This window comes from Ostrea edulis, chromosome 1 (genome assembly GCF_947568905.1).
Source record: "Ostrea edulis chromosome 1, xbOstEdul1.1, whole genome shotgun sequence".
NCBI lineage: Eukaryota > Metazoa > Mollusca > Bivalvia > Ostreida > Ostreidae > Ostrea > Ostrea edulis.
Window position 1 is genome coordinate 94,858,354 of NC_079164.1, and position 12,500 is coordinate 94,870,853.

A 12,500-nucleotide genomic window follows, 5' to 3' on the forward strand; every position below is an offset into this window, starting at 1 on the left:
GTTATAGCGAGTGAAGGTCGCAACATGATGGGCTCACTCCAATGATTACACATGAGTCACATGATTTGCTCCTCATCAGCTGAAAAAAGCTGAAAAAAGATGAGTATTACCAGTAATACATCTGGAAAAATGTTCCAGCAATATACTTCATTGATAACCCTGTAAATAAAATAAATTGTTTAAGAAGTACCACAAAGGTTTTTAATTCCAGACAAGCTTTCTCAAAGCTTTGTACGTTTTGGTTTTGTTGATAATTGCTTGCTTTGAACAGGTTGGGAACACTTCCCCTATAGCGAGATATTCTCGCTAAAACGCGATTATCCCTCTTTAGCGAGAAATAAACATTACCATAAACAGGAGTTTTGGCGTCTTTATTGAAAATAATGGCAAATCCCGTCCAACGCTGAATAAGTGCGACACGCACTCAACATGATGCGAATTGTTTCTATGAAATTGACAACATAGTAATGAAATTGCATATCAAAGTTGCTGCGTAAGAGGGAAGCAGTCTGAAATCCAATACACATCATGAGTGTTTTTATTTTTATTCATATATTTGCAGAAGTATCAAACATTTTAGCACTTTTTCTTCTTTTCACGTGAATCACGAAAAGATGTATTCCCCGGGTGTTTTTGTCGGTTGTACGCGATATATTTATTCTCGCTAGAGAGGGATAATCGCGTTTTAGCGAGAATATCTCGCTATAGGGGAAGTGTTCCCAACCTGTTGAAAGAAAAAATCATTGCAGCTAATCTGACATAACAATGCAACTGTTTACATCTTCTGTGTTATATTTTCCCGATTTAAATGCATGAAGAGGCAGATTAAATGTCTGTAAGTCAAGTTACAAGATGTTAATGGGCTTTGCTCATCTCAACGGTCACACTGTACAACATATTTATTAGAAGGAAAAAAATACTCTAGTAACTCTATCTTTCACTACCTTAGAGGTGACCGTCCCAGCAAACTTTAAAGAACTCTGGATATCTTTTTCCTCGTGATTTCTACTGTCATGAACCTCTGATTTGATCTTTTTACACGACACTACAATATTCTCTACAGGATCTTCGTTCCTTTTTCGTTTCACCCGCAGTATGGTCGCCATCTTGAATACATCGGGTTCTCTCTGCCTTCTTCCATTGTGACATGAGTTTGACTATTTGCCGGACTAGGTTTCGGTCATCAGTAACAGTCCCGATTCAGTCTGATAGTTAAAATCAAAAGAATGACTGGTGCTGATTTGCCATTTTAGACAGATTTCTACTTTTCTTGGTGATTTAAACAATGCTTAGTTGTAATAAAGTCATGTGACTGGGCCTGACGACGGTGACTTTGAACAGAAGGAATCTTCTGATCGAAGGCCGGGTAACGTTGCAATTCAAATTTAGACTGTAGGTGTGAAGACCCATGCATTGTGCTCAGGGTCAAAGCGACAAGAGACACCTGCTGCGACATAGCACATTGTTTTTAAGGACTCATACGAAACAGGAGCAGGTCCAGGCATTTTTGAAAGGGGGTGTTTCTACGATTAATAATGAAAGGGGGGGGGGGGGCGGCGGTTGGTTCTGACCCCTGGAACACCCCTCAAAATGTATATATATATGCAATTTAATATTGCATATAACAATTATAGCATATATATATATATTAGCACTTTACTTTTGTTGCGCAATTCAAAACATTCATGTAAAAATTCGCATAACCGTCTAGCATGAATTACATTGACAGGGTTGCATAGTGCAATGGTTTTCCTTTGATATATCATAATTTGAATTGTAGATATCGATATTCAAAGGGTAATATTTCTTTCTTATATCTTTATACATAAAGCATCCTATTAAAAAAATTGCAACTCATCTTCAACAGTAGTTTTACAAAACTGACAAAAACAAAAAACAAGACCCCCCCCCCCCCCAAAAAAAATCCCACGACATTCTTTTGGAATACATGGTTTTAAATATCTACCAGTTTCAATTTCTAAAGGGTGGGCAGATATTCATAGCTTTGTCATTTTAGAGTGTACTACTTTCACAATTGGAAATTTCAAATTATCTTATACATGTATATATGTAATCGGTAAGTTTTCCGCCCGTTTAGATAATCCAGTGTAATTTAAGGTAAATCGATCCTCATGTGATGTCATAGGTTTATACAGAAACCTTTATTAAATTAAACTTTGCGCAGGATAGAAATATACATTTTAGAGGAATTTTGTTTACTGAATAAAATAAAAAATCTGGTAAACTATTGATAGTCAAAAAGTTTCTATTTTCCATAGAAATTCGATTATTTATAATGAAAAAAAAACAACCAATTGTCAAGTCAATAACTTATATGCTGGTATTTCCTCTTCTGTGTGTCTATTATTCAATGATTTCCCTGATATCCACAATTAATTCATACGCATTCATTGATTAGCGACTTTTCTTAACTGTTTACATTAAGAATTTGACATTTTATCCAGTTTTTATCTATATTTATTATTCTGTTTAACGAAAATGTGTGATTTTCTGATGTTGACCTATACTTCTGTTTTTGTATGTCTGACATCTTTAAAAAGGTGGCAACATATACATTTTCTTTAGTTATTAATTAAATTAGACTATAATGAGTGGAAATTAGTACAGTTTTTTCCACTTTCAACCATTATTATTGATAAGTCACATGAGGATGGAACCACCTTAAAAGTACAGTTGTACCTATTCTTTTCATATGTATATGTAATTTTCGAATGAAGAAAAAATTAACATGGCAAATAAATCAGTGTTATCTGGCTGTAATATTTCATCGTAAGAATCTAAATGAAAAAAGTTAGGATATTTGTAAACTCTGACAGTGGAGTTTATTTCATCAAAATTGGGGGGGGGGGGGGGGGGGTACAGGCTCAAAGAGAAGCTTTTGACTTGTCATGATTTTACATGAAATATATAGGGAAAATTTTCTCTGGGAACTAAATTTTATTCAGCAACTAGACAGTAAGGGCGAAGAGATTCAGGTGAGCAGTGTGGCGCAAAGACGTTTGATCGTACCGTAAATCAAGAGAGATTCCGAACGATCCATAACACCATGCTTGTTGTCTTATGATAATGTGACATAAAAGTCATTTCTGGATTTTTATGTAATGAAAATGGCTACAAATCGATATATCAATTGTGTGTTTCAATATAGTGTATCAAAACCTGGCATTTTTCGGAAGGTTCGACAAACAAATGTTAGTTTGACAAAAATATTCACGGGTCATATGAATTTAGCTTGAATTTTCTCTGTTGCGGGAGAGAGCATGACACTCCACAGTTCGTGTGCATTTTCTATTTATTTTTCTAATTTCTATTTGTAGGTAGAACTGAAAAGATTTTATACTGTCCAAAGATGTCCAAGCAATGCTAGATTAAATGGTTTGTTCAGGAAACACAGATTAGTGATAAATTCAGGCCTGATCACAAGAGCTAAAAGTAGTACATCGGTAAATATAACTTATCAGCAAATTTATTCAAGCATGTAATATGCCTATAGTAACACGCAATTGCTAATATATGATTTGATATATAACAAAAAATATGGACCTTTGGTCATTGTTTTTACAATTATAACTGATGCAAGATGTTTACAATGGTTCGAATTTTGTGCAATCAGATTAATTAATCAGATTCTCAGTCCGCTCCTCTTTGTTCATCTTTTTTTTCTTCTGGTCTTTACCTCGTGTAGCAACAAGAAAAATAAATATGAAAAAAGAGGAGCGGATTGAGGATCTGATTTTAATCAGATTGAATTTTGTGCAGTGTGTTTGTTTAGCATGTTTCGTTTACTGATAATCAGATATTTGAGATTTGTCAACAAATGGATTCAAAATTTTCTACTCATTGTTACTGCATCTCACAATGTCAGGGGTCCCGAGTTCACTCGTTCATGACAGTGATTGGGAAGGCCAAAATGGCCTATGGGACTATGGCCCCAAGGTTCAAGTTTTTAATGGGTCATTTTCAGATTTAATGGGCCATCAACATATTTCAATAACCGTCGGACCTGACCGATGTGCAGTGTCTCAGGTCCGATGCATCATTTTTTACACCGGACCAGAATGTCCGATGTCTCAGTGTCCGGTTTTGAGCTTTACTATTTTGATGCGGAGTCATTTAAATGTTTGTTATAAGTAAAAAATAGCACACAAATCGAAATACGTAAATGAATGTAATTAAAACCGCATGGACTGTCTAAAGTATTATACGGGAGGGATCCCTGGTATAGTATTAATAGTATAATAAACAAGATTCCCTTGGTTTTGCATTTTCACATGTGTCACTTTTTTACATTAGGTTTTTCGGTCTGACAAAATTTGGTTCGGTCCGGTGTGTTCATTGATTACACAGGACTGAATGTCCTGTGTGGTCCAAAAAACTTTCGCATAGACTGGCTTCAACCAATGAGATTCGGTGTATCAGAATACATACAGGAATTAAAAATGAAAGTACAAAAAATAAGTAAGTCGTTCATTCTAGAGAAAAAAAACGTAAGTTACAATCGATAATGAATGCGCACTTTGGCGCATGGATTAGATAATTTAATGTGCCAATTTTCACCTGAATGGGACTATGGCACAGGGCGCATGGCCTTCCCAATCACTGCCATGAGTAGACTCAGGAGCTGACATTGTGATGGTGACTATGTCTATGGGAAAGTTATTTGATCACACTCATGATTTTCGTACAAGTTGTGTAATTCACTTTATTTCTAGAAGCTAAATTTGTTAACTTTTAGGAAAGAAGTGCCTTTGTTTGGTCCATATCCTCACATATCTCTAGGAAGTTGAGCAAAACCTTTGAAATTGTCTTAATGTAGTTCCACCCTCGTGTGATGTCACAAGATTTCGCTAAGTCACTGATTTATTAAGATTTATGCATGACCATGATGACAGGAGCATAACTTTTGTTGGAATCTTTTTCAGTAGTTATTGTAAAAAATCTTGTTAACCATGAAATAACTTCAACAGTCTAAGTTATATATGAATAATCAATTATATGTTTGAAAATATTGAATCCAAGGGCAATAACTCTGTTTTCATAGAATCCTTTATCAAGTCCATTATGCGATAAATTTCCTTTATTTTTCACAAACATTTTATATATTTTTATTTATAGAAACAGTTTCATGAAATTGTTATGAATAGTATTTTGTGAAATTTGGATAATCCTGTTTAAGGAAAATTGCAATCTAATAGGTATATGTGTGCTAATTTTTATTAATACTGCAACATACTTATTTTGTTTGATAGTTGATTCTTAAAATAATACATCTTAGTAACAAATAAAAATGATAAGATTGAACCTATAATGCTAGAAGGGTGGAATTACCCAAAATTTTGTTTTTCACTTTTAATGATCAAAATCTACTGTCTAATGTGTTTGAAAGATTTCACATGAAAATTAAGGTTATACATCATCACAGAAGCTCATTATAGAGAGATTATTATTTGTTTTGTAAACAAAGGTTGCGGTATGCTAATGTTTACGAAATTTTCAAAAGGAATGGATATCGATCCAAGTATTATTATATCTTTCAACATTTCAAGCATTTTTGGAGTGAAATGTGTCATCTAAAAGTCAAAATTTGTGACCATGCAAAATTAAGATGCATTATATTTCAAAATCAATGTTTCACTTGTTTGTTTGTTTACATAAAAAGACTCGAGTCTTTGTTTACATAACACATATTAAATGCTAAAATATAGCTTTATTTCTTGCATTCAGAAGGTCAAAATTTGGCTGTCAACAATAAATCAGTTATATTTCTAATGTTTAAAATCAAAAATGGAAAATATTTTTATCGAAAATCGTGAACCAGTCCCTTTAAGGTTGATTGATCCTCATGTTATGTCATAGGGTTTTGCAAAATCTTTATTTAATCAAATTTTTCGCATGATTGAAATATATCTTTCACAGGAATTTTATTCACTGAATAAAATAAAAAATCTGGTAAACTTTTGATACTGAAAAAGTTTTTATTTTCCATAGATAATCAATTATTTATAATTTTAAAAATGTTGTCAAGGGCAATAACTCCTATGCTGGAATTTCCTCTACTGCATGTCTATGACAATGATTTCACTAATATCCACAATTAATTTTTATATATCTATGAATTATCAGATTTCTTAAACTGTTGACATTTAAAATTTGTCATTTCAACAAATTTTTATTAATTTTCATCATTCTATTTAACGAAAATGTGCGATTTTTTTTATGTTTGATATATGCTTCTGTTTTTGTATGTCTGACATCTTTAAAAGGGTGGCAACATACACATTTTCTTTGGTTATTGGTTAGATTAAACTATATTGAGTGGAAATTAATACAGTTTTTCCACTTTTAACCATTAATATTGATAAGTCACCTGAAGATCGACCCACCTTAAATGTAATGACAAACATTGGCATACACTGATGGCTGGTGTTCATCCTTTTCTTTTTCCCATGTTCATGTAGAATCATGGAGCTGAGAAACTTTCTATATGATTTGTAGACTGGAGTTGATGAAATCCTAAGCAAAGCTGCATCCGAGATAACGAAAGATGACAGTTTTATTTTGAATCAAGCGGTGTCGGACCTGTCCAGTAACGCAGGACTAGTGAAGCCAGAGCTGACAGATGTAACCGCCAGTTTAAACGCCCTGGGTGAAGAGTCCATAAAGAGTTTAGGTCTGGGAAAGTTCACACCATCTGGCTTAATGCAACAGCTTCTGGAGACGGTTCATGTCAGTTTGGATATTCCATGGTGGGGAACCATCGTTTTAGGTAGGATGCAAATCGGAATGCCATGAATTTATGGCAGAGATCTGAAATTTGTTTTTATGCAAGTACTGCAAGATGAATTGCAGTAAAGTACATTTATTAGGTTGCAGACTTTGTTTGTGCTTTTGACAGAGTTTTGAAAGTTGATAGTATTAGTACAAGTTAGGATGTACATGCTCATCAGGAAGTCTTGGTTAATACAGTAAACCCTTTTTGCTCTGAAGTTTACCTGACATGATCAAGATTGCTGTGCAATATTCTAGTACATGTTCAAGTTAGTGGGTTTTTCTTTACCTCCTGCTTAGCTGTAGTCTAGTATCAATCTTCTCAACTCTGTCTAAAACTCTGGGAATAAATACTTTTTGCAGTGTATAATTTTGACGTAGTTGGGGTTGTTTAGCTGTGTATTCTGTAATAAGAACAGTTTTCTTTCTACAGAATTGAAACTTTGCACCGTGATTCTCACACGTTGATGTTGTACAGCTTATATATTGTGGACGTGTTTCATCAGTTACTCTTCAGATTTCTATCGTCAACAAATTTGCATGAATTATTTTTGCCAAGGAATGTTGTAAGGGGGGTGGGGGGTGTTACAAACTGTACAGAACTATAGTATTCTGAAACTGCAACAGTTTTCACTTAATAGTAGTAAAGCTCAGAATAAGGATTACATTGACACCGAGATTGTGTATCTTGCCCTTTCTAAACAGGAAGTGACAAAATTTCTGTCAAGATTTTCCATTTGTGGAAGTCAATTCTTATCATGGATGCCCCTAAGCGGGGTACTTAGTCTATATAATTTACAGCAGTATTGGAGGTTTGTGTAGTGATGGCACACGCAGGGGACAATTGATAACAAAAATGTGACCAGTTTTGTGTGACGGTTTGATGCAGGTCCACACTCAGAAGACTGTTGTTCATTTTTCAGTGACTGTTATGATAAGAGGTGCCATGTTTCCTCTTTATCTGATGAGCCGACGGATGAATATTAAAACCATGAACCACTCGCCTGAAACTCAAGCCATAAATGACAAATTAACCAGGGCTAGAATGAGGAGGGATAACTTAGCAAGTAAGAAACTCGAGTAAGACTTGTAGTATTAGTGAAGGTCTAATTTACTATATGTAATGTACAGTCAAACCTTGTTATCTCAAACTCAATGGAACTGAGACAAAAATTCGAGATTTCTAAGGATTCGAGATATCGAGGATAAAATCCGAATCACTTCGACATATCCATGGTATTCGAGGTATCAGTGTCCGAGATATGGAAGTTCAACTGTGTATATATATATATATACAGGGCTCGAAATTAGCGAGGAATACTCGCAAGTACATTTAAAAAATAGCGAGTAAAAATAGTGGGCACTCGAAAACTTTGGCGTGGTGATTTACAATCATGATCGTATCATATCCGTTTTATACGGTGATGCGCTATTCGCTTTTCTTTAACTTGCACTCAGAATCACAGAATCATACAAATGCTTACATGAACGTTTCTATCCGAATTTTTCTTTTATGATTTTTTAAGAAACTCGACTTCAAACATATGCTTTAGACATCGCATTATGATGAAAAAATATAGATATGTGCCATGAGTCTTGTTCACTTATAGGGGTGATTAAATTGAATTCCAAGTATGAAGTTTTTGTTTTTCATTTATCTAAAAAAAAAATCAGAGTCTTGTTTTACCAAGTCTTCCAGTAGTCAATGTTATCAGAATGTCCTATCTACATTAATTTATTCTCATATTGAGGTCGGGGTTGTAGTGATGACACGAGTGCACTGCTCACCGCGTAGACGATTATCAAAAAAGTTCATGGGACTTGTGATTGTGCTGCTTATAAAGCATGAGTCCAGGATTCGCTTTGAAAAATCCCTAGTGACACCCCAAATGTGATGTGAAATTTGAAGACTTGGATCTAGACAGGTCTGCAGTAAACAGGTTGTGGATTAGTGGTGCGATGGTCAAGAGACCTAAACATTGTACCATATGACTTACGTAACTTAGTGTCTTGTCCAAACGATGCCTGTTGACCCTCTAGGCTCAGTAATGATGGGGGAAAATAATTGATTTTTAAAAAAAAAACATGAAAAAAGAGCACTGCTTCATTATTTTTATTTTAGCTTGTAGGTTTTCATTTTAGCTTGTGGATTTTTTATCCACAGGCTAAAATTAGCCTGTGGTATAAAAAGTTAATTTCGACCCCTGATATATATAATTGTGTACATAAGCTAAAATGACATGTTAATGATTTAAGACGGTTTGATACAGTCAGGCAGACTGTGAACATGCTGGATATTGATAATTGACTCCATTTCTTTCTGATTTGATAGACACTTTAACAGAAATTGCAGTTGCAAATTATAATTAGATAGCATTATTTGCCAGCATGCTCTAGTTTTTTCATTTAATTACTTTCAGTGGAGGAATACAAGATGGAGTTGAAGGAGTACCAGAAAAAACATGGCATACAAACATACAAACTATTGGTTCCTATGGTAGCACAGGTAATGTTTTATACGTCTGATCCATCTACAACTTTTTTCATCAAAATTAACCCCCACCCAACCCCACCCCATTTTCATACTCTACAGAAGTCAAGGAGGTGAATATTTTATCCATCCTTCTGTACTATCTGTCAATCTCGCTCTGCCCCTCTAAAAAAAAATTTGGCTGTTTAAAGTGTAGAAATACCAGATGAAAAAAATGAATGGGTGTGTTTGTAGCCTTGTGCTGAAGAATTATAGGTTTGGTAAGTTGGCTTCTCTTCATCATGTTCATAGGGAGGAGTTATATTCTTGTTGGGTTGATGGTAATAAGGAATAATGCTCATACTTTACTCAGAAGTTGATTGATTTATACCGTTGCTGTGTTTTAGGATCCTTGCCGATCCTGTAGTTTTAGGATCCTTGCCGATCCTGTAGTTTTAGGATCCTTGCCGATCCTGTAGTTTTAGGATCCTTGCCGATCCTGTAGACAAGGTCAGGGGGTGTTGTAACTATCTTAATAATAGAGAAAAATCAGACACCACACTTCACACAAAAACTGTATATGATGTGTTAGGATCTTATCTCAAGGTCATATGAACAATGAATCTTAGCTGAAGGTCATATCTAAGGTTAACATTCCTTGTAGACAGTATAAACACCTATCTCAAGGTCATTTTCTGGACTTTTAACCTTGTAATGCAGATATGGTAAAAACCAATTGTTCAGGGTTGTGGATAACCACTTATCCACTCGCCAATGCAAGTAAAATTTGATATGGGCAATGAAATACTGAAAACACAGTCAACAATATGGCAAACGAAGTTCCTCCCAGTCCATCTAAGTGTGTATATTTTATCTTGGTGTATTTAAATTTTGGTACAATCCAAGCTGCTGCACAAAAATTGATATGTTGCATAGATTTTGCATATGACCCAAGGTTTTGGAAGAAGGTAACTAGATAAACATTGAGGCCATTCAGAAAATGTTACTTTGAAGCTCATGTATTTTTCAATGATTGCCTCTGACCTTAAGCATGGATTTTCATGATCTTTGTGGAGTATTAATTCTCCAGTTTGATTGATTTTCTTGCTTTTTGCCAGATACCAATTTTCATTTCCATGTTCTTTGGGATTCGAGAAATGGCCACGTTCCCCTTGGAGAGTATGAAGACCGGAGGAATCTTATGGTTTACTGATCTTACCGTTACAGATCCTTATTTAGGCCTGCCTCTCTTGACGTCTGCAACTATTGTTGCTATTGTAAAAGTGAGTCCATGACATAAATTTTCCTGTGAAACTCCAGTAGCCCAGTGATAGAGTGTTAATGGTACTATGTTTCAAGGCCTTGATAGACTATTACAAACTTGAATCTTATTTTTTAAAAAGACAGTGACTTTTAGTGAAATATTTTGGATATTTTATGTGAATTAATTTGTAACAGTTTTTAGTCTTCCATTCATATTTTGGAAAGAAGGAAAAATAGTTATCCTAATGATGACTTTAACTGTGAACATGATTTTGAATTATACAAGTTAATAGATTTTAAGGTCAAGGGTTAAAGTTTCAAAGTTGTATGTCACATTTGCCACAACTGGACTCGGTCAGGGCCAATTTGTGTTTTAGAAACACATCGCTTCTTCTTCCAAGGGAGAACACTCACATAGAGTGTGTGCATTAGTTAGACGAGGAAAACGGACACATTAATTGGGCCGATTTTGCTGTTATGAGTCATATATGTTACACGACTGTTAAAGTAGCTCAGTCTGTAGAAAACTTACTTCATGAGGGGTAAGTCATGGGTAAGCATCTCAACCTTGACAGACCTACGGCCATTTTCACAACTGAATGCAACTATGCCCAGATTAAGAATGCAAGTTTTATCACCTATATATGTACTTAGTTTTGCTCATTCAGAAATATATGAGTGGAGAATTCTTAAATAATTAGTGTTTTATAATTTTCATCTTAATTGGGCCATTGATATTGATAATAACTGTTCCTTGTGAATTAAAGTGAATGTCACAGCCTCACAGGTCTTGTGCATTTGAACTTAAAAAGTGAGGATCGATGTCTTTCTTTGCAAGCATTGTCAAAGTAAAGAACTCTCACTGGGAAGAATGGCACAGAGTGCTTAGAATAAGTCAAACTTTCTGGCACTTTGCCTAAATCTGATGATGTCTCTTCAGGATTGAAACATTCTCAAAGGAACACTAAACTCCTGACAACAGATTCAAAATTGTGAAAAATTTTCTTGAATTTAACACGCCTATACTTTCTGTGTGTGTATTACAAGAGTTATGCCCCTTTCATCAGAGAATTTGGATATTTTATTTTGTACTTATGTAGGTAGGAGCAGAAAATCCCAATGCTGGTCCTATGATGAAGAAGGTGGGATACGTTGGAGCTGGAGTCGTGGCCTTCTTCATGATGAATTTCCCGTCGGTGAGACTGTTTTTACGATTAGGAAAAGGTTAACGTGAATATTTGCAGAAGCGCTAAGTCCATTTTTGTCATCAAAAGTCAGTTTCATTACATATCAATCAGATAAAGATGAATTTTAGGTATAACTCTTGCTGAAAAATCTACCATATTTCAAAACTGTAATATTTATTACCATAATACTACATGATTAACAAACATGTACTGACTGGTGATGCTGAGTCTAATTGCTGACCAGTTTCACTTTCTGTTGGAAGGCTCTATGCTGACATGTTTCACTTTGATTTGTAGGCTCTTTGCTGTTACTGGGTGAGCACCAACTTAGTATCGCTCCTTCAAGCCTTCCTGTTCTCATTCAAAGGTGTCCAAAAATTCCTTCAAATTCCAGAAACTATTGTGCCAGCAAACAAATTATTGAAAAAAGATAAATCTTTAAAAGAAACATTTCGGGAAATGAAAGAAATGGCTGGTAAGTGAATTGAACATTTTGTGTATTGTACATAGTAAAAAATAATGGAGAGACACGACATGCATTATTTACTGTCTTTGTAATTGTCGAGATATATATTCCAATGATTGAATTTTTACTGCAATGCATCTGAGGCCTGGAATCAACATTATATGCAATGGTCTAACGTGCATTTATTCAATGCCATGGAAGTAGGAAACCAAATTGTAATTTTTTAATGTTTCCAAATATAAGTACATACTGGGTTCAGAGCAACAGAGTATCAGTGCAAACTGTAATTTTTCAGGTTCAGTGAAATATTACACAAATCATCTGT

The 12,500-nt window shown here is 34.7% G+C and overlaps 2 protein-coding genes across 2 annotated transcripts in view; one reads left to right on the top strand and one right to left on the bottom strand.

The window, feature by feature from the left end:
• Positions 1 to 1,227, bottom strand: part of LOC125673119 (probable RNA polymerase II nuclear localization protein SLC7A6OS) — a 6,960-nt gene extending 5,733 nt beyond the window's left edge. Inside the window, exon 1 of the mRNA XM_048909470.2 lies at positions 945 to 1,227. Within this exon, the coding sequence (XP_048765427.2) occupies positions 945 to 1,106 (162 nt within the window). The 5' untranslated portion in view covers positions 1,107 to 1,227. The remainder of the gene's footprint in view (positions 1 to 944) is intronic.
• A 1,804-nt stretch (positions 1,228 to 3,031) lies between these two features.
• LOC125673113 (mitochondrial inner membrane protein OXA1L-like) overlaps positions 3,032 to 12,500 on the top strand; it is a 10,358-nt gene continuing 889 nt past the window's right edge. The window contains exons 1-8 of the mRNA XM_048909446.2: positions 3,032 to 3,212; positions 3,339 to 3,464; positions 6,517 to 6,787; positions 7,713 to 7,856; positions 9,210 to 9,295; positions 10,378 to 10,542; positions 11,623 to 11,718; positions 12,007 to 12,184. Coding sequence (XP_048765403.1) covers positions 3,123 to 3,212; positions 3,339 to 3,464; positions 6,517 to 6,787; positions 7,713 to 7,856; positions 9,210 to 9,295; positions 10,378 to 10,542; positions 11,623 to 11,718; positions 12,007 to 12,184 — 1,156 coding nt within the window. The 5' untranslated portion in view covers positions 3,032 to 3,122. The remainder of the gene's footprint in view (positions 3,213 to 3,338; positions 3,465 to 6,516; positions 6,788 to 7,712; positions 7,857 to 9,209; positions 9,296 to 10,377; positions 10,543 to 11,622; positions 11,719 to 12,006; positions 12,185 to 12,500) is intronic.